The following is a 19,747-nucleotide window of genomic DNA, read 5'->3' as shown; positions in this document are numbered from 1 at the left end:
TCTACTGCTTCAGTATTAGCAGAGATTTAAGCTCCACGCAGGAGGTGACTGCTCACATCAGAGAGGAATTTGGTCAAACAAGCTCCTTGGGAAGGGGGGGAAGGTGCTCTGCTTGAACCAGGAGGGTTTGAAAGGGGCTTTGTTCATCCTTCAGAAGCAGAACGTGGCGTGGTTTTTCAGGAAGGCAGGCACTGGGTGGAAGAGGTTTGCAGGATTGGGTGAGCAGGGGATTGTCATGGCAACCAGAGGGAAACCCCACGAGGTGGGAAACAGCCAGGCACAGGTGAGGGGAAGCAGGAAACCTGTTTGGAGAGCATAAAGCTGCTCCCAGCAATGCTGGCTCGAGGAGGAAAGCAATGGGGATAATTGAGTATTTTAAGCAGCTTCCAGAACTGTCTGAGCACAGCAAGTAGAAACAATTTCCTACAACAGCCCCTCTGAAATACTCAAGCGCTACAGATTCTGCCAGTTCTCCTCCACAGATGTTGATCTCTCTGCAACTCTGCTGCCAAGACAGAGGGAAGCTTTTAGGAAAAGCTGCAGTTGTGTTTTAAGCAAGTTTGGGAGGGGTTTTAATCCTGGTACAGAATAGGGGTGGCTGTATGGGGGCAGCATTCCAAAGGGACTGGGGGGATCCAAAGGCTTTTGGGGGATCCATAGGGGAATGCTGGGTTATGAGAGGGTGTGTGCAGCCCAGAGTTTGTGGGAAGAAGGGAGGATTCTGGAGCCAGCTCCTGCTCAGCAGCTCTGAGGCTGCAGCAGCAGTGAGTCCTGCCCTGCTCAGTGACACTCAGTGGCTTTTTAGGCTCTGGAAAGGATTTAAAAGTGAAAAGAGAAGTGGTGGCTTTGTCTTTTCCCGGGCATGCAGTGCAGTAATTGCAGCAGTGGGGAGAGCAGGGCTGGAATCAAGGGTGGCTTTGATGAGCAGGCTCTGAAGTGCTTGTGGGGGATGATGAAATGGAGGTTGGAAATGAGGTTAGGGGGCAGACTGATGCCTGCTCCCCAGTCATGGATTTTCAGGGATGCGCTGAAGAATTCAGATTGTATTTCCCCCAGCCAAAGGCAGGGGTGGTGATGGAAGAGCTGGTGATGCCTCTTCCCTCCCAACATCCCCTAAATGTCAGGAATTTGCATTTCCCCTCTGAATGACTCCAAGGCCGAGGGTGTAGGTGATAACCAAGGAGCAGCTGAGGAGCTGTGGGAGGCAGGAATGTGATTCCAGGCTGGGAGGGAGCTGCCTTACCCCATTGGAAGGCTGATGAGCCTTTGGAGGGAGCTGCTGGATAACTACATGGAAGGAGCAGGTTAATGTCCCACGACAGCACACTGTAAATGGTGATTTCTGTGCACTGTGCATTCTGCAGAGCAGCAGCTCTGCCTAAATGAAGCTTTATGCAAAGCCCCTCTCAGCAGTGGATGCACCATTAGGCTTCAGGGTGGCTGCTTAAATTGCACTATTGATTTAATGTGCAGGAATATTTCCTAGCGCACTGGAGAGCTGCAGCTAATGACTTCTGCTGGCTTCCTCAGATTTTAGTGTGGCACACAAGGACAGAGAAGCCTGTGCTGGTGAACGAGGGCAAGAAAGGATTCACAGATCCCAATGTGGAAATCTGACTGTGCATGGCTGAGCAGAGACCAACTCCAGGTAAGAGCTGTTTCTAACAGCACTGAGAAGCTACACAAGGGCAGGAGAAAGAGAAAAGCTCTTTTAAATGCATTTAATTTCCATTTTTCACAACCCTGACCTTCCCTTACTGCTAAACCTCTCAAGACCATTCATTAATCTCTCTTTTTTAAAGTTAATCCATTTTTAAGACAAAATACCTGCTGAGAGATTGAGGGGAAGAAAAATGCAGGGAGTAGGAGTTTAGGCAGAAGTTGCGGCATTAAGAAAAATCCTTGTGTAAACAAGGTTGCCTTATTAACTTTAATATAGCTAAAGCACGGGGTGAAGGGTGTGGATTCATCCACCTGCAAACACCTGAGGGAAGCTAAAGCAGTAGCAGCAAAAAGCTTTTTGGTCAGGCAGAAGCTTTCACTGAAGGAAATGTTTAATTCAGGCCCACACTGAAACCACAGAAAGGCAGTGATGAGTATGGAAGGTGTGGATTGAGCCCTGCCTGAGGTGTTTGTTCACCTGAGGAGAGCATGGGGTTCCTTTTCCAGTGGAAAGGAGGAAAGAGCACACACATTGATGTTTGTTCATGCCCTGGGTGTTCCTGCAGCTGGTTTGCAGGAGGATGAGCTGTTCACTTGTATCTGCAGCCTGTGGAGCTGCCCTTCATTCTTATGGGCAATAAAATAAATGCACAACTCCCTTCCACTGGAGTGTAGAACCAGGCCTGGAGGGAGAGGAGGTTGCTGCTCTTGAGTCCTGAGAAACAGGAGCAGAAAGGGGGTAGATTTGCTCAGCGGTGGTGAATTTTTACCTGCAGTGAGCTCCCTTATGTCCCATTCCCTGGGGGAAGCAGGATGGAGCCCTGGCTGCTGCTCTGTGCCCTTGGCAGGGCAGGAGGAGAGCCTGCACCAGCTCCTCTGGGCCAGGGAGAGGCTGTGCACAGGGGCTGCAGCTCTCCAGTGCTGCTCCCCCTGCCCAGGCAGCACAAACTTGGGATCTGCAGTGGCACAGGGCTTTGGGATGGTCCTGCAGTGGCACAGGGCTTTGGGATGGCCCTGCAGTGAGGCACAGGGCTTTGGGATAGCCCTGCAGTGAGGCACAGGGCTTTGGGATGGCCCTGCAGTGGCACAGGGCTTTGGGATGGCCCTGCAGTGGCACAGGGCTTTGGGATGGCCCTGCAGTGAGGCACAGGGCTTTGGGATGACCCTGCAGTGGCACAGGGCTTTGGGATGACCCTGCAGTGGCACAGGGCTTTGGGATGGCCCTGCAGTGAGGCACAGGGCTTTGGGATGGCCCTGCAGTGGCACAGGGCTGATACCCACGCTGTTTGTGTCTCTTGCAGAAGATTTCTTCATGCACAGCCTGCCAGGTTCCTCTCCACAGCACCCACCCAGCCAGCCAGGCAGGAGCCAGGAGCTCTGCTGACTCCCACGAGTTTTAGCCTTCAACAAAACCAAGCACCACTGCATACATGAAGTCCCCGGATCCCCTGCCCCTCCTCCCGGGCTCCGGAGGTGGAGAACAAAGCACAGCAAGGCAGGACTGGCAGCTCCCGCCGGCTGGAATGTGAGCAGGGCTGTGCCAGCACCTGGCTGAGGGTGAGAGCCACAGCAGTGGCCCCTGGGGACTGGTTTTGCTGAGCAACACGAACTTTGTGGCCGTGTGTGAGACAGCCTGAGCAGCTCTCTGGCCGTGGAGGGGACAGCTGCCTTCCTAGATGGCACCTTAGCCCTTAATTTTCAACCTCCTTTAATCAGTGTTTGTTACGCTGCACAAGAGGGGAAGGGTTTGGGGAGGGGGAAAACAAGGCAGGTTAGAACAAACCCTTGAAGCATCACTGTTCTCTGCTTCCCTCTCCTTTTCCTTCCTCAAACAGTTTGGAGGGCACCCTGATGTTCCTCTGTGGTCATGGAATCCTGGAAGGGTTGGGGTGAAAGGGACTTTAAAGGCCCTCTGGTCCAAGCCCCTGCCCGGGGCAGGGACACCTTCAGCTGGACCAGGCTGCTCCTGGCCTGGAATATTCCAGGGATGGGGCATCCCCACCTCTCTGGGCAGCCTGTGCCAGTGTGACACCTCCCTGACTGTAAAAAATGTCCTTATATCTAATCTATCCTCTTTGAGTTTAAAACCATCAACCCCTGTCCTAGCCCTGCTAAAATGTTTGTCCCCATCTTTCTTAGAAGACCCCAGAGTGGGACAGGATCAGGGGGCTGCTGATCACCACCAGTTCACCACTGAGCCTGATGGAGTCGTGTCTCCAGCATGTGGATCTCCAAAAATGCTAAAATAATGGGAAGTTGGGTTTAATGAGATTGTGGGGGCTATACACCATAATATTCATCCACATCTGGGTCCTGTTTGGCCCTAATTTGGTTCCCATTAGGTGTGGGATTCTCTCAAGGGTGCTCCTATATAAAGGCAATTTTCCACTCTTAAAAAATAAAACTGCTTCAAACTAGAGATTGAACACTAAGAGGTGAATTTAGTGCATTTCCCATTTGACTGGAGTGTATCTTCCAGCTCCTTCTTCTGCTACTGCAGAGCTGGTGTGAAGTCACCCTGGAGCAGTTCCCAGTCCCCTTTGATGGAGAGCAGCACCCTTGGGAAGGGGATCCTGGGCTCAGGGCTCTGCTCATTCACCATCTGGTGGTGATGCCACCATGGGTGACTCTGTTTGAGACTGCCAAACTTGCTGAGATAAAAACTGAGACACAACAGGCCCCTTCTCCCCAGCCAAAACCCATAAATTCCCTCCTCCTCCTCCATAACTGTTGTCAAACCTTTGTCATCCCCCCGCCGCTGTCCCAATTCCTTCAAAAATTTTGAAGCACAATTTTACCTTTGAACTGAGGGAAAAATGTAATCCTGCAATAGACTTGGTTATTTTTAGCCCTAACACATAGAACTATTAAAATGCTCTGGGTTTGATTGTTGGCTTCACAGTGCAGAAGTCTCCCCTTGGACTAATGACATTGTGTATTTCCTGATATTTCAAAGGAAAAATATTTTTTGTAAGTTATTTTCTCTCACTGTATATCAGAACCATTGGGGAAAAGTCTCATTCTTTAGTTCCCAGCCACAGAAGCCTTTACAAAAATGTTCCTTTTAGATGCAATGGCTGAAGCACCACTTGGAAAGAAAGTGTTGGATGCTGCTGGCTGCTCTATGGGAACAGGTATTGTTACCTTGGATTAAAACTCTGCACTCAAGTAGATTTATTCTCTTACTGTACTGGCCTTCCAAGCTCCCTTCAGTCTGCAAACCCTACAGTGGAAAGAGACATTTTTCAAGGACTACCAAGTTTTCATAGCATTGAAATAGTTTCCAGCTGATGTCCTCTCTGAGCTGCATGTTTTGGTTCACTGATCTGAATTCCAGTCCCTGCTGGGTTCCAACCTTTCCTCCTTGGAAGGAAATAACAACTTTCAGAAAAATGCAAAGGATGGAGTGCTGAACACAGCCCTGCACATTTGCTCTGCCCACAGGAGCCTGGGTCTCAGCTATCCCAGAGTTGCTGTGGCCCTGGGGAGCAGAGACAGACCTGGCCAGGATGGAGTGTGTTCCAGCTGCACTGTCTGTTCTCAGTTTTAAACAAACTGTATTTAAATTTGTTAAATAAAATGATGGTTTCTAAGAGCCAGAATAGCCTGCACCTCCCTTACAGACACAGTCTGGTGTTTCTCCTGGTACTGGCACAGAAAGCAGAGACTCCTTGGAGGTTTTGAAGGATTCACAGCTCAGGTTTGATCTCCCCCTCTCCCTAAGGAGGCTGCAGCTCCTCTGTGCCTGGAGCTGCTGAATTAAAACAATGTCATGTTTACCTAAATCCCACATTTCTGTTTAGAGGGACAAAAAGAAAGAAAAACCAAGACCCAAGATCCCACAGCAGCTTTAAGGAGGAAGCAGGGATGAGTTTTCCCACTTGCAGTCCCTTTGCTTCTACCCCAGCCAAAATCTGATCCCTGCTCATTTTCCAAGGGGCAATTCCATCTTTAGGTGCTTCACAGTGTGAGCACTGCTGGAGAGGGGACTGCAGGACCCCTCACTTGTTCTTTTCTCCTCCTTGGAAATTCTCATTCCTGCCTGGCCTGAAACATAATGATACATTTGATAGAAGACAAAACACATCTCGCTTTTTAAAATTTTCTTTTTTTCCTTTTGAGAGAGAGACAACCTCCATAATAAAACTCAGTGGAAAAAAAGCTGAAATTAAAAGTCATTTGACAACCACCTTGCCTTGCAACAAGGGAACACGTAATGGCCTTTTTTGCAGAGAGACTTGCTAAAATTTGCCTCAAAATGGTTTCCCACACCTGATTACTCACTTGTTCACCAACTGTTTTCTCCCTACCTAATTATAAAAACGAGGAGGCCAAGGATAGCACATTTTGAAAGTCCCTGGAAAGCTGAGCTCAGCTTCCAGTTCAGATGGCTTCAGTTCTTTCTGTCTCTCTCTCTCTCACCTGCCTCCAGCACCTTTTTACTCCCCCACATCCACCAGATGGTCCAGAACATGCTCAGCCATCCGGGCTGGGGGCCTCAGCAGGGCAGGGGATGAGCTCCATCCACCCATCCATCCATCCATGGAGCAAGGGCGCTGCTTCCTCGCTGTCCTCTCCTCTGACCTCACTGCCAGAGGGCAAATCCTTCCCCTGGCTCTGGTGGAGATGAGCATGCCCAAGTGCTGAGCCATCAGTTCCCCAGCCATGCAAGCAGGAGTGCTCAGGGTGAGCCAAACGTGGGAAAGGAGCTCTCAGCCCACCCTCAGTCCACGTACTGGGTCCGTCCCAGGTAAGGGATGTCCACGGACTGGATGATCCGGCCCGCCGTGCGCTCCTCAAAGATCACAATCTGCACAGGAGAGAGAGAAAACCCCTTCTTGCAAAGCCTGGGGGGCTGCAAAGATGCTTAGGAGAAGCATATTCAAAACTCCATTTGAAGCACCATTTAAAGAGCTCAGTCAGTGTGGTCTAACAGGGACTGAGGCTCTGCCTTGGGGATGAAGCAGCATCACATCAGGTTTGGGTTGATTTCCAACCTGAGGCTGAGCTGTGAAGTTCAGCTGCCATCCCTGTCAGCCTTTAACGGCTGTCAGAGTCAGGGCCAGCTTTGGAGCAGCACCTTCCCTCGTTTTCAAAGATCTCAGGAGACAGCACTGTCCTTCCCCTCTATTGCACTTTCAGCACTGTCCTTCCCCTCTACTGCACTGGCTTTCAGCTAAAGGATAATTGCTGTCCTGTGTGTGTCTGGCTCTTTGGGACAAGGATCTTTAACAACCCCAACAGGCACAGAGCAATCCCAGCAGTCTCTCACCTCATTGCCCCCTCTCCTTAGCCAGGGCCCAGGAAGGTAGAGAGTTTCCTGAGGTCCAATCTTCCAGTATCTTCCCAGGTTCTGACCATTGACAAACACCACTCCTTTCTCCCAGCCCTGGAATCAAGGCAGAACATGGAATTACTGATGCAGCTCTGCTGCCTCGTTAGCATCCCCACAGGAAACCAAATCTGCTTTCACACTTGCATTCTTTCCAGCCACTTTCTGCAGGTTTTCTGCTTGCTTTCCCTGTGCAAATCCCTGCAGCCAGGAACATTTAAACAAGCCCTGTTGAACAGGACTTATCCTTAATGTGCTCATTAAAAGGATAAAGCTTTCAAAAATGTGCAATTTGTGACTCGTGCCTGTATAGGAAGTTTCTTCCCTTTGAACAAACAGGCCTTTTTTCCTTCCCAATCATGGAATATCTGCCCTCACCTCTTTCCCAGGTGACAGAAAAACTGAATTGCTGCTGGCTGGCCTGATTTACAGCAAATAGAATTTTCCCAATTCATGGGAAAGTGAGCAGGACAGTAAGGCTGGGCACAAGGTTGGCTCCAAGGGAGGGAAATCAGAGGAGTAAGTTTAATAATATTTAAGATCTCATGTGAAGTTCTATGCAGTCTCCCACAGAAGCATGACAGGAATGCTAACTCCCATGCCATGGCCACAAAGAAGTGACTCTTTCCGTGTCACACTGAGGAGACAGGAATAAAACAAGGCCCTCCTTTATTTTCTGTGCCCATTACTCCTCTGCAACTAGAAAACAGCATTTGCATGCCAGTAAAATAAGACTGAAGTGGCCACTGGCGGCTTCGCAGGGTCAGTTTTCTCACAGGACCTCTCCAGACTGAACAGAATTACCTGGAGGAGGCCCTCAGAATAATTCCCTAAGAGAGAGGGGGAGCCTACAGACACACAGATCAGTCAGAGTTGTTGCACTAGTCTCTCTAACCAGTTTTTTTTTTTAAACTTGCCCAAGAAGAACCAGGACTTGCCTGCAGCTTCAGGAAGGTGTCCTGTGGCTGCTGCTCTATCCACAGCCTCCCGCGGAAGAACGCCGGCCCCACGAAATAATCCGGGACACTGCTCCAGCCAGACACGTGCTGCAGGCTGCAAGAGAGGGACAACTCACAGCCCACGGGGGCCACCTGCCTGTCCCCACCACCCACAGCCCTGGCAGGCCAAGCTGGGCTGCAGAGGAGATACCTGGGGCTGTCACCACCTCTGATGTCACCATTTCAATGCTTTTTACAAGAGCACGTGGTGATGGGACAAAGGGGAAAGGATTCAGGCTGGCAGAGAGCAGGTTGGGATTGGATACTGGGAGAAAATTCTTCCCTGTGAGGGTGTGAGGCCCTGGCAAAGGTTGCCCAGAGTATCTGTGGCTGCCCCATCCCTGGAAGTGCCCAAGGCCAGGTTGGAGCACCCTGGGATGGTGGAAGGGGTCTCTGCCCATGGCAGGGGTGGGGTGAGAGGATCTCAAAGGTCCCTTCCACCCAAACCATTCTGGGATAAAAGCTCTGCTTCATGTTGGCTGCTGAGGATCCTCCAGATCTGCTAGGGTGCTTGAAATGTCTGTGGCTTGCTAAAGGAGACTGCAGAACCGACAGGATTCGAAGCAGACACTCCTGCCACGGCTCCTGGCGAGGAACACAAACACATCCGTGCAGTGTGCAGCAATCAGGGGAAATCTGACAGGATTTCTTACCTGTGGCAACAGTTTGGGAGCAGGGCACAAGCAGAAGAGGGAATAAGGAGAGAAGAATCCCACAGAAGCCTTGAGCTCCTGTAAGAACATGTTCCCTGCAGCCCTTACAAACTGCATCTCTTGGACTGGGGGAAGTTATTGATCCAGTGCAGCCTGGCTGCTACTGAATTATTCAACTAAAAGCCTGTGACAGCTCCTTTCACAACACTCCTCTCCCTACTCCCCCGAGGGGACTGTGAGCTGATTGTGTTTCAGTGCTGCTGGTCAGCAGCCAGGAGCTGAGGCTGGTGGTGACTAATCTTGCTTTTGTTTGGCCGTGGCAGTTCACTTGCTTTAATGCTCCTCACTGGAAATATTCCTCTAACACCCTGCAGTCCAAAAAGGCTGTGAGTTACCCCATCAATAAGAATCCTTCAGGTAGCCCCTCAGCACCTGGTAAAACTGCCCTGAGGCATTTCAGAATGTGGACTTTTTCCTTTTAAAAGCCTTTTTGGTTTAAAGAGAGTGGCCTCTCTCTCTCCCTCCTACACAAAATGGGGCAGCTGTGATATCTTGGGGGATGTACATAAGTTGCTTGCTGGTATTAAAACATCACTGAAAAGAGTGTCTCTGGATTGTGGCCAGAGTCCATAGGGCATCTGCTGCCTGAAACATTTGCTGAGGTTTTCTCTATGTGCTGACAGAGGCTCTTCAACATCCCCCTGCTAAATTTCCACCCTTGAATTAAAGCAAAACAACATAAAAGAGAGGGAGCCATCTGGATTGTTAATGCACTATCAGTAGCTTTCTAGAATTAATCCATCCCTTGCCAGGCTGAATTACTAAATATATCAGCCAGATTGGTAATTTCCAGAAAGACCCAAAATTTCCAACATGTGGGTGTGAGGGGATCCTTCCCTTTGGATAAGCCTGGATTTACCTACCTGATCTCACCCTGCTGCAAGGAAACCTTTAAACCCTGCACAGTGGGATTAGATTTCTCCCTAAATGATGGTATGGATCAGCTGGCACCAGTTCCTGCACTATTTCAGGCAAAAGTACCAACAAAACTATCAGTGCAAAAATCCACCTCCCCACTGTTACCTCATTTAGCTGCTCCCCATTAGACACTGCACTGCTGGAAAGCAGGTGGTTTGAAATTAAGAAAAAAGGTTAAAATCCCACAAAAAAAGGATTTTGTAGAAAAAAAAAGGTTAAAATCCCACAAACCTTTTCATGAAGGCAGGTTTCATCTCCAAACTGTAAATCTTGAAGTTCCTCAAGGGGGTTTTATTCAAGAAGATGTCACCAATTAAGCCTGTGAGAGCAATGGGGGTAATGAGGAGTTGAGGAACAGCTAAAGCTGATGGATTTTGCTATTTGAATCTGAGGAACAGCGGGAGATGGAAAGCAGCCACGTTCTGCATGGAATTAGAGTCCATATGGTCCCATTGCTCATGCAGATTGAGTGGGGAGCATCTCTGAACTCTGCACTCTCCATTCCCTCCCTTCCTCAGCTCAGCAGGGCTCCAACCCTCCCTGCAGAACCCCCTGGGATGTGCTGGGGCTTGTGGGGCTGGAGCTGACCATGCACAGATTTTTTTAAAGCAGTTAATCACTTTTTAAAGCAGTCAATCACTTCTCTACCAGGCACAGCAAAACATAACTGAGCCAGCACCAACACCCAGGGCTGCTCCAAGGCTTTTCATCCCAGGATTTTAAGGTACCTGAAGAAGTCATTCACCTTTAGCAGCCTTTTGTTCAGGCAAAGCCTGCTCCTAATCACAGCTCTGAGGCTGCCTGGGCAGCACTGAGGTTTATGCAACGTTTCTGCATAAAATATAATCGATACAGTCACGTGCCTAACTCCATTAATCTATTTTATAGAGCTTTTGCACATAGTTCCCCACTAAAATAGAATCAAGCCCTTCCAGCCCCACCACTGTGTGTGATAGGCTTGAGCATTTCAGTCAATTCTGCTCCAGGGGATGCAGTTCCCTCCTCCTGACATTGTGTGAGCTTTTAAATGGTGTGATTCTCCAATATCAACCTCTCAAGGGAAAACACAGATGAAAAAAGGTATTTTCCTTCCCTCCCTGTGAAGTAATATGCTCAGAGAGCAAGAGAAAGGGAGCTGAGCATCACCTAGGAAACCCAGAGCAGAGCAAGAGTCACTGATAGCCCTGGGTTTAGCAGTACCCTTATAAAATAAACTTTGGTGCAGGGCACTGAGCAGCCACTGCTTTTCCTCTGATCACTGCAGACAGGGGGGAGGATGTTTTTTAACTCATTCCCACTCTGTTGTAGCCCAGCTCCCCCACATACATGGTGTTAACAAACACCTGCAGAACAGAGCACAGGAGAGCAGAGCTCATCAGTGATGTCACAATCACATCCCTCAGCTGGGTTTGGGCACGAAATTGTCTCTGCTTGAACCCAGAACTCAGGTGTCCATAACTGTGCCACTGTCAGCAGAGGTGGGAATAAAATAATCAAAATATTCTCAGGACACTCAACATTCTGATAATTCTGTTTAAATATAAGTTCTGTTTTAATTCTGTTTAAATATAAATATTTAGCAAAGTGGAACTGGAAATTAGCAACTGGAAGTTGCTCTGATGAGCAGAGCTCATCAATGATGTCATAACCACATCCCTCCAGCTGGATTTGGGCAGGAAATTGTCTCTGCTTGAACCTAGAACTCAAGTATCCATAACTGTGTCACTGTCAGCAGAGGTGGGAATAAAATAATCCAAATATTCTCATGACATTCAACATTTTGATGTTTAAAGATGTTGTAAGTTCTAGCAAAGTGAAGTGGAACTGGAAATTAGCAACTGCTCAACAATGATGTCACAATCACATCCCTCAGCTGGGTTTGGGCAGGAAATTGTCTCTGAACCTAGAACTCAGGTGTCCATAACTGTGCCACTGTCAGCAGAGATGGGAATAAAATAATCCAAATATTCTCAGGACACTCAACATTCTGATTTTTAAAAATGTTACAGGTTTTAGTAAAGTGCAACTAGAAATGAGCAATTGAAGTTGCTCTGATGAGCAGAGCTCATCACTGATGTCACAATCACATCCCTCAGCTGGATTTGGGCAGGAAATTGTCTCTGATCCAGACCCACCTTTCCTCTGCTCGTTCAGGGCCAGCCCATAATTGACACGGCCACGGTTCTCCACCAGCAGCCTCAGCTGCCTGAAGCCCTGCTGAAAACAAACAAGGACAAACATCAGCTGCACCAGCCCTGCCCTCAGCAGAGGTGCTGAAGGGGGAAATGGCACCACTCCCTTTGGCAGCTGCAATTTATAAATTTACTTTCAAGTTCTCTATCATTGCTGCTGCTTTTTAATGAAGCAATGGGATTATCTTGGGTTACGAATTTATTGTTTAGATAAACATCAGTCCCAGAGGCTGTGAGATTTTAAAGGAGTAAGTAGCTGGCTATAAAGCAGTCACAAGCTCTTTGTTACAAGACAATACATAACTTTCTAATCTAATGGACAGATGCTACAAGGTTTATTTTGCTTTACTAACATCATCTTTCCTTACTTCTACTGCACTCTGGATACTTTTACTAAATAGGCTGTTTTCTCACATCCACACATATGCTTCTATTATAACTCTTAGCTTATTCTATACAACCACATCCTACATTATAAACCCTTCAACATCTTATCAATAGTTTCCTATATTATAAACCTTCACTGTTTTGTCAATAGTTTCCTACATTATAAAGCCTTCACCATTTTATCAATAGTTTCCTACACTATAAACCTTCACCATCTTACCCAATACAATTTCCAACATTATAAACCATTCACATCAATAGTTTCCTACAATTTAAACCCTTCACCATCTTATCAATACTTTCCTACATTATAATCTCTTCACCATTTTATCAATAGTTTCCTACACTATAAACCCTTCACCATCTTATCAGTTTCCTATATTATGAACCCTTCACCATCTTATCAATAGTTTCCTACATTTTAAACCCTTCACCATCTCATCAGTTTCCTACATTATAAACCCTTCACTATCTTACCCAATACAGTTTCCTACATTATAAAGCCTTCACCATCTTATCATCAATAGTTTCCTACATTTTAAACCCTTCACTCTCTTACCCAATTCAGTTTCTCACTTAAGGCATATTCTTACTTACAACTATAGAAACAAAAGTTTATGATTTTTCTACTTAATGTCTGTGTACTTTATTTTTACATCAACCCAAGGCTGCAGATCAAACCCTCCTGTATCTGTAGAAGTTTCTGTCTTTTCCTTTCCCACAGTTCTCTACTGCAAACAGGGAGGAACTCAGAGCCTTTGCACAGATTTCTGGTTTGGTTGTTGTTTTTTTTTTTTTTCATCTTGAATTTTTAATTCCCATTTTGATAGCACCCACAGAGGCAGAAATGGAGTTTGACACAGGACAGGCTCGTGCCATAAACTCTCCCACAAGCCCTAAGAACAACAATGCACCCACCCCCTCAGCTGCTGCACAGCCCCACAGCTCTGGTGAAATGTGCTCAATCAATAAAGTGTTCTTAGTGCCAGCTTCTGCCAGGGTAAAACTGCTCTCAGAGCTAAAGAGAGACATTCTTCCTCATTTAATTTCAGACCCAAGGGCCTCCAAAGCCCCTTAAAACCTGCCTTGTGCTAAGGAAGAAGCAGCCTGCAGAGATTTAATCGGCAATAACAGGGTACAGGTACTCAATGCTGTGGCTGTGTAGAAGGCTGGCAAATTTTCTGCAGCAAGGGCTGCAATAACTTGAATTTTCTCCATGGAAAAGCATTCAGATCCCAATTTTCAATCACAAATGGTAATCTAGCAGTGAAATCCCATTATTTGTGTCTGATTAGGGTACCAAGCTAGTCTGGGGTAGGAGGAGGTGCCTTTCTGAGCCTTCTCCCTTTTCAGTGATCTTGTTATCCACACCCTGAGCAATTCCCTGGAGTTACCTGTCCCTCAGGAATGGAGAGCTCCACTGAGTTGTAGTCCAGCTCCCCCACATACATGGTGTTAACAAACACCTGCAGAACAGAGCACAGGAGAGCAGAGCTCATCAGTGATGTCACAATCACATCCCTCAGCTGGGTTTGGGCAGGAAATTGTCTCTGCTTCAAATTAGAACTCAAATGTCCATAACTGTGTCACTGTCACTGTGCCATGTCAGATGGGAATAAAATAATCAAAATATTCTCAGAACATTCAACATTCTGATGTTTAAATATAAGTTTTAGCAAAGTGGAACTGGAAATTAGCAACTGGAAGTTGCTCTGATGAGCAGAGCAACTGCTCACCAATGATGTCACAGCTGGATTTGGGCAGGAAATTGTCTCTGCTTCAAACCAGAACTCAAGTGTCCATAATTGTCAGCACAGGTGGGAATAAAATAATCAAAATATTCTCAGGACATTCAACATTGTGATGTTTAAAAATGTGACAGGTTTTAGCAAAGTGGAATTGGAAATTTAATTAGAAGCTGTGAGGCTTTGGGGCTTAGCTGAGCAGTGGAAATTTGGTGTTTTCCCCCATGAGTGAGCCCTGTGCCCTACCTGAGCCCGGTCCCGGACGTGGTCCCTGCTGTGCAGGTGTCCCCCCCCAAAAATGACAGTCTCATAGAGCACATATCCATAGGGCTGCCCAATGCTGTCGTTCAGATGCAGATTCTCCATGTTCACAGGGAACTCTGACTTGATGGGCTGCAGAGGAGAAGCAAATTAAACATCAGGAGTGGAAATTCTTGTAGGGGCAGCTCATTTAAAGCTTCACTCTGCCACAGGTGAGAGCCTCCCAACCCAAAATCCCTCCTGACCAAAGTACCAGAAAAAGGAGCCAAGGACTTGCAAAAGTGCAATTCCAAGAGAACAGAAGGAGCAGTGAAAAAAGGGAGAGAAAAGATTTGCTGCTTTTGCATATCCTTGGTAAAAAATCCCCTCAACCTCATCCTTTTGGGATAAGGCAGAGCTCAAATTGCTCTAAAAGTTGATGCTTTTTAGGTCTGGGATGCAGTAAAAGAGGTGTCAGTACCTGTAAAAGTGCTGGCAGCACATCCCACAGAGAGATGTACTGGTGCAAGAGGATGGCACCATAGGAGGCCTTGCTCTCAATCATGGGAGGCAGAGGAAGGGGCTGGCCTGGGGTGCAAAAAGAAAGATGGAACAAAGATTTCAGACAACACAAATTCAAGATCCCTCCCTTGAACTCAAGATACCTCCCTCCCAGAACTCCCTTGTCCTCCCATCCTTAATTCCCAACCAAGCAGAGCCCCAGAAGGGCCAGTTTCAATAATTCCCAATCCATCCCCAGTTTCAGCAATTCCCAACCAAGCAGAGCCCCAGAAAGGCCAGTTTAAATAATTCCCAATCCACCCCCAGTTTCAGTAACTCCCAACCAAGCAGAATGCCAGAAGGGCCAGTTTCATTAATTCCCAAGCAAGCAGAGCCCCAGAAAGGCCAGTTTCAATAATTCCCAAGAAGGGCCAGTTTCAATAATTCCCATCCAAGGAGAGCCCCAAAAGGATCCGTTTCAATAATCCCCAACCAAGCAGAGCCCCAGAAAGGTCAGCTTCAGTAATTCCCAATCCATGCCCAGTTTCAATAATTCCCACCCAAACAGAGCCCCAGAAGGGGCAGTTTCAGCAATTCCCTGACTGAACAGTGCTGTGGCTCCTGGGTTGCTGATTACCAATGACCATGCTGAAGAGTTGTCTCAGCTTGAAGAATTTGGATGTGTAGTCCCCAGCCTCTGTCAGCACAGCATCATAATCTGGAAAAGCAGAACAGCAGCACGTGTTTTGAAAACATAAAGCAGCTCTGGGATGGCTTCATGCAAGAAATAAAAGCCCCAGGCACAATTTTCATGGCATTGTCTGCAGAATGGAAATCTGTACACTTTAATCTGAGTGAACATCACTAAACAGCCACAAAATTCCTTAAATTAGAGAAGAGCCATTCACACTTTCAGAGATCTAATTTGCACATATTCAGAATTTCACACAGGATAAAGTCAACAATTAACTATTTTAACCACAGGGTGTTAGGATGAAAAGAGATTTATGGTAAAATTTGACTTTGTAAAATTTAAAAAATGGTGTTTTGGATCATCATCTCTCCCTAGAAAAAAGAGATATCAATTCATCATCTGTGACAGCTCTGTTTAAAATTCAGAATAAGGGAATCCCCCACTTCCTGGAAGGGTTGGGAATTAGAATCACTCATGTAAACTCCCTTTTAGACAGGAATTTACTTCTGGGCTGTGTCCTACCTCATCTCTCAGGACAAAGTGGTTGTGATGATCACTCCAGAGTGTGGCTGGTTACTGTCCCCAGCCCAGGGCAGGCAGAGCTGCACAGGCAAAACAAACTCACCATAACTGGTGACATCTGACTTGTACTCATCAGCTTCCAGAGCCCCGTTCATGAAACCAAAGTTGGTGCCTCCATGGAACATGTAGAGGTTGATGGATGCTCCTGTTTTGAGAATGCTTTCTACAGTATTCACCATCTCTGCAAAAAAAAAAAAAAAAAAGATTTTTTGCAGTGCCAGGGAGGCCACAGACACAAATCTGGGCCAGGAACTGAAATCAGACAAGTTCTGGTCACTCCTGTCAGTCACAGTGATTTGTTTTGTGATTTGCATCTTGCCCTAAGTAAGCCACATCTACTGATGCATTTAAATACTAAATTTATTTAGTATTATTATTAAATACTAAATTATTTGAATGTATTCAATATTAAATAATACATTCAAATAATCCTCTTCTCCAGGTGAAAAAGGGGTAAAGCTCAAGGCCTCCAGCAGGAATTTTCCTGTTAAGAAGAAGAGTTGCAAGGACTCCTCAGCCAGACTAATGACCCAATTACAAAGACAATTGCAGGAAGATGAAAGTTGTTAAACCAGTCCTCTACAGCTCTGCTTTCACTGCTCTTTACATGCCCTGAGGGTTTGTTTTTTTAGTAGTAGCCTTCCAAATGAGCTTTTAACCTGGAGAAGGCGCTGCACTCACAAGGGGCTGAAATTCACCACCAAATGTTCTACAAAAAGAGCGTTTGGTGCTCACCATCTGCATCAAAGACATAGTGAGGGCCTCCCCAGTTATCAAACCAGCCAGTCCAGTACTCCATCACCATCTTAGGCTGGTCTTTCTGTCAAGAGAAAAACAGAGTTCAAATGGATCCAGGACAGGCCTGCAGGCACCCCTTTGTTCTGGAGCAGCATTGTTGAAACAGGAGGGGGAGGAGGAGAAGGAGGTGGAGAAAGAGGAGAAGGAGGAGAAGGAGGAGAAGGAGGAGAATTTATTTCCTGACTCCAATATTTATAGATTTTCAAAAGTGACAGTGAATTGGAGGATGACATTGTCACGTCTCCAATGACACTGGACAAACCGACAGTCTATCAAATTTCTCCTCCTCCAGAGAGGAGTGTAAAAACAATAATTATTTTAATGATTTACATAAAAGTGCGTGAGAAACTGCATTATAAGAATGCAAACATCAGAAGGCTCAGAAGAACTCAGAAGAACAGGGTGACAGCGTGGTGCCATGGTTTTACAGGAGGGTTTTCTTCTCAACTGGCACAGCCAAAAAGGCTCCTAAGGAGCTCTGAACAAGGAGCTGTGGGCCAGCAATGCCCAGAACAGGCAAGCAGAGCTCCGTGCCTCTGCTAGTCACAAAGCACAAAGCACAGAGCACACAATCAGGTGCTGTCAAACATTGCTGGATGCTGCTGTTTGGCAGAGCTGGAGCAAAGGGACAAACCAACTGTCAGTGTTTAGTTCTTGCTAAAAACACACATTTATAAATGTCTGCTTATCTGCCACGCCACTGCCAGCTGAGAGCTTGCAGGTGCAGGGCAGCCAGAGCTTGCCAAGGTACAGCAGCAGACCTGAGCTGCTTTAATGCCTTTTTAATGCTGCATATGGTGCTGGCAGGGAAGAATTTGCAGGAATTAGGTCTTCATTAAAGGCTCTGCACACAGAGCAATTGCTTCCCATTTGTCAGTGCCTGGCAGCTCCCTGAGGCCTTGCAGGATCCCTCCTGTCCCCATGGCGTGGGCAGGGCAGTGTGTGTGCTCAGCCTGGCTGCCCCTCCAACCTCCTGGGCTTTAATTCCAGGCAGTTTTGTGACAGGGGTTTTGTTTAATGCCACAGGAATTGGCTGAGGTAAGTGGCATTAAAGAAACTCGTGTTTCATTAGGAGAAAACAACTGCCTGTAATCATCTAAACATCCTTGGAAATATATTTAATCAATCCATCCCCAGTGAACCAGGCAAAGAAGGGATTTGATCACCTTCTGGAACAAAAACCCATAACAAGGAAAAGATAAAACAGCTTCATAACCCCTACAAACACCTCCTATCTCATAATTGGTGTGGCAGAGGAGGAGCTGCTCCTTTGGGGCCACATGTGGTGGGGAAGGTGCCACTTTCTGCTCATTTGCAAGGTTTGGGCAATTTTGGCAGACCTAAAGGAGGTGAAAGTACTTCCAGCAGAGCCTCTTTTGCCAGCTTTTCTTTCCAGAGGGAAAAAAAACAAATGCAAGCTGTAGGATTGAACATCCAGCATGCCAGCAGGGCTCCCCTCCACAGCCAAGAGGTGAGCAGAGAATTGATCAGGGCTGGGGCAGATCCCAGCTGCTCACATCCTGCATCTGCAGCAAGCAGAGCACAGGGAAAGAGGACAGAGGGGGTAAAAAGAGAGATAACCTGTCACTGACCCCAAAACCTGCCATTCTCCTCACCACAATCAGGACACTGTTCACATCAAGAGCTCATTAATTAATTAATTCCCTACCTGAGGCAAACCTCTGACAGCACAGAGGGCTTAAAAATGCTCAAGTGACACAGTAAAACCTCATAAATCTAGCCTGAATGAGGCCCTGGACATGCACAGACACAGCTGGAGCACACCAGCAAAGAGCACCCACAGCATCAGGGTGAAAGAGTTTGGGAAAAAGATGATGGAACTTCCAGAGAGGTTTGATAATCGTGCACTGGGATGCTCTGGGTATCACTTGAAGAAGTCTAACCCCTACCAGCTAAACAAAGGGCACAGAAGGATTAAAAGCCTTTTCAGAAGGACAACAGGACACTTAAATCCTCCTTCCCTAAATCCAGGAGGATTTGGCCTTGGGGAAAAGCCACCACACACAAATCACAAATCCTTCTGGGAAGGAAGCCCCAAACCAACACACAAATCCCAAACAGAGTATCAGCTTCACTTCCAGTGCTGGAAAACATGGATGAGATGAGCAAAGTGTTTCTGCAGCTCACCTGCACCGTGTCCAGGGATTTCAGCAGCCCAGGCTCCAGCTTCTGAAAGTTTACAGTGGCCAGTGCTAGTGGGAAAGGAGAAATGTGTTAATTTACACTCATCCAAAATGTCTAGGGGATCATCTCAGGCCAGCAGCAGGGAACTGCAACACCTCCTGAACCCCCAAAACAACCTCCTCAGAAACTCCCATCAAAGCCTTCACTGGTATCCAAGTGAACCACAGCACAGAGTGGAATCCTCCCAGGCCATCTTTCAGCTCTAATGTGCAGACATATTAGAGAGAGAGAGAGAGAGAGCGCATCAGAGCAGCTCCTGGGGTGTCACCAGCTCTAATTAGAGCCTGTAAAGCACTTGGAGATCCTCACTTAAAAGGCACCACATAAAGGCAAATTTATTACCAAGGCCTGTGTGGATGGCACAGTGCTCTCCCAGGCTTTAGCTGCAGGAATCCCTTCCCAGGCAATATCCCACAGCTTGTCATGTCTGTGGGGGTGACTGAGAGCAGCCAGAGCACAGGAGAGCCACAGAGAACTGCAGCTGAAGAGTGTTCTGTGCTTCTGCCCATCCTCAGGCTCTGCAGTAACTTCAGTCTAACAAGATGAAGTTTAATTAAAGTGCCCAGTTCTGCATTTTGGCCACAATAATGCCCTGCAATGCCACAGGCTGGCGATGGAGTGGCTGGGCAGTGCCCAGGCACAAAGGGACCTGGATCATCATCTTCCCTTGAGGGAGAGATGGGTGACATGAGGGTCAGGGTGGACATGAGCCAGCAGAGTGCCCTGGGGGCCAAGGAGACCAAACCCCTGGCCTGGGTCAGGAATGGTGTGGCCAGCAGG

At 47.3% G+C, this 19,747-nt stretch overlaps 2 protein-coding genes across 9 annotated transcripts in view; one reads left to right on the top strand and one right to left on the bottom strand.

Moving 5' to 3' along the window:
* The window catches only part of B3GAT1 (beta-1,3-glucuronyltransferase 1), a 42,936-nt gene extending 37,665 nt beyond the window's left edge, over positions 1-5,271 (top strand). For 6 of the 8 annotated variants that reach the window (XM_030965054.1, XM_030965058.1, XM_030965057.1 and 3 more), the window contains 2 exons: positions 1,531-1,648; positions 2,964-5,271. In XM_030965054.1, coding sequence (XP_030820914.1) covers positions 1,531-1,617 — 87 coding nt within the window. In that variant the 3' untranslated portion in view covers positions 1,618-1,648; positions 2,964-5,271. The remainder of the gene's footprint in view (positions 1-1,530; positions 1,649-2,963) is intronic. The other 2 variants (XR_004061375.1, XM_030965052.1) reach the window with 2 other exon arrangements.
* A 481-nt stretch (positions 5,272-5,752) lies between these two features.
* LOC115913159 (beta-galactosidase-1-like protein 2) overlaps positions 5,753-19,747 on the bottom strand; it is a 31,550-nt gene continuing 17,555 nt past the window's right edge. The window contains 12 exon segments of the mRNA XM_030965080.1: positions 5,753-6,472; positions 6,935-7,051; positions 7,933-8,047; positions 9,855-9,942; positions 11,759-11,840; positions 13,597-13,668; positions 14,194-14,340; positions 14,669-14,775; positions 15,326-15,406; positions 16,008-16,145; positions 16,700-16,784; positions 18,911-18,975. Coding sequence (XP_030820940.1) covers positions 6,386-6,472; positions 6,935-7,051; positions 7,933-8,047; positions 9,855-9,942; positions 11,759-11,840; positions 13,597-13,668; positions 14,194-14,340; positions 14,669-14,775; positions 15,326-15,406; positions 16,008-16,145; positions 16,700-16,784; positions 18,911-18,975 — 1,184 coding nt within the window. The 3' untranslated portion in view covers positions 5,753-6,385.

Source organism: Camarhynchus parvulus, chromosome 24 (genome assembly GCF_901933205.1).
Source record: "Camarhynchus parvulus chromosome 24, STF_HiC, whole genome shotgun sequence".
Lineage (NCBI taxonomy): Eukaryota > Metazoa > Chordata > Aves > Passeriformes > Thraupidae > Camarhynchus > Camarhynchus parvulus.
This window is presented reverse-complemented; position numbering and strand designations above follow the sequence as displayed.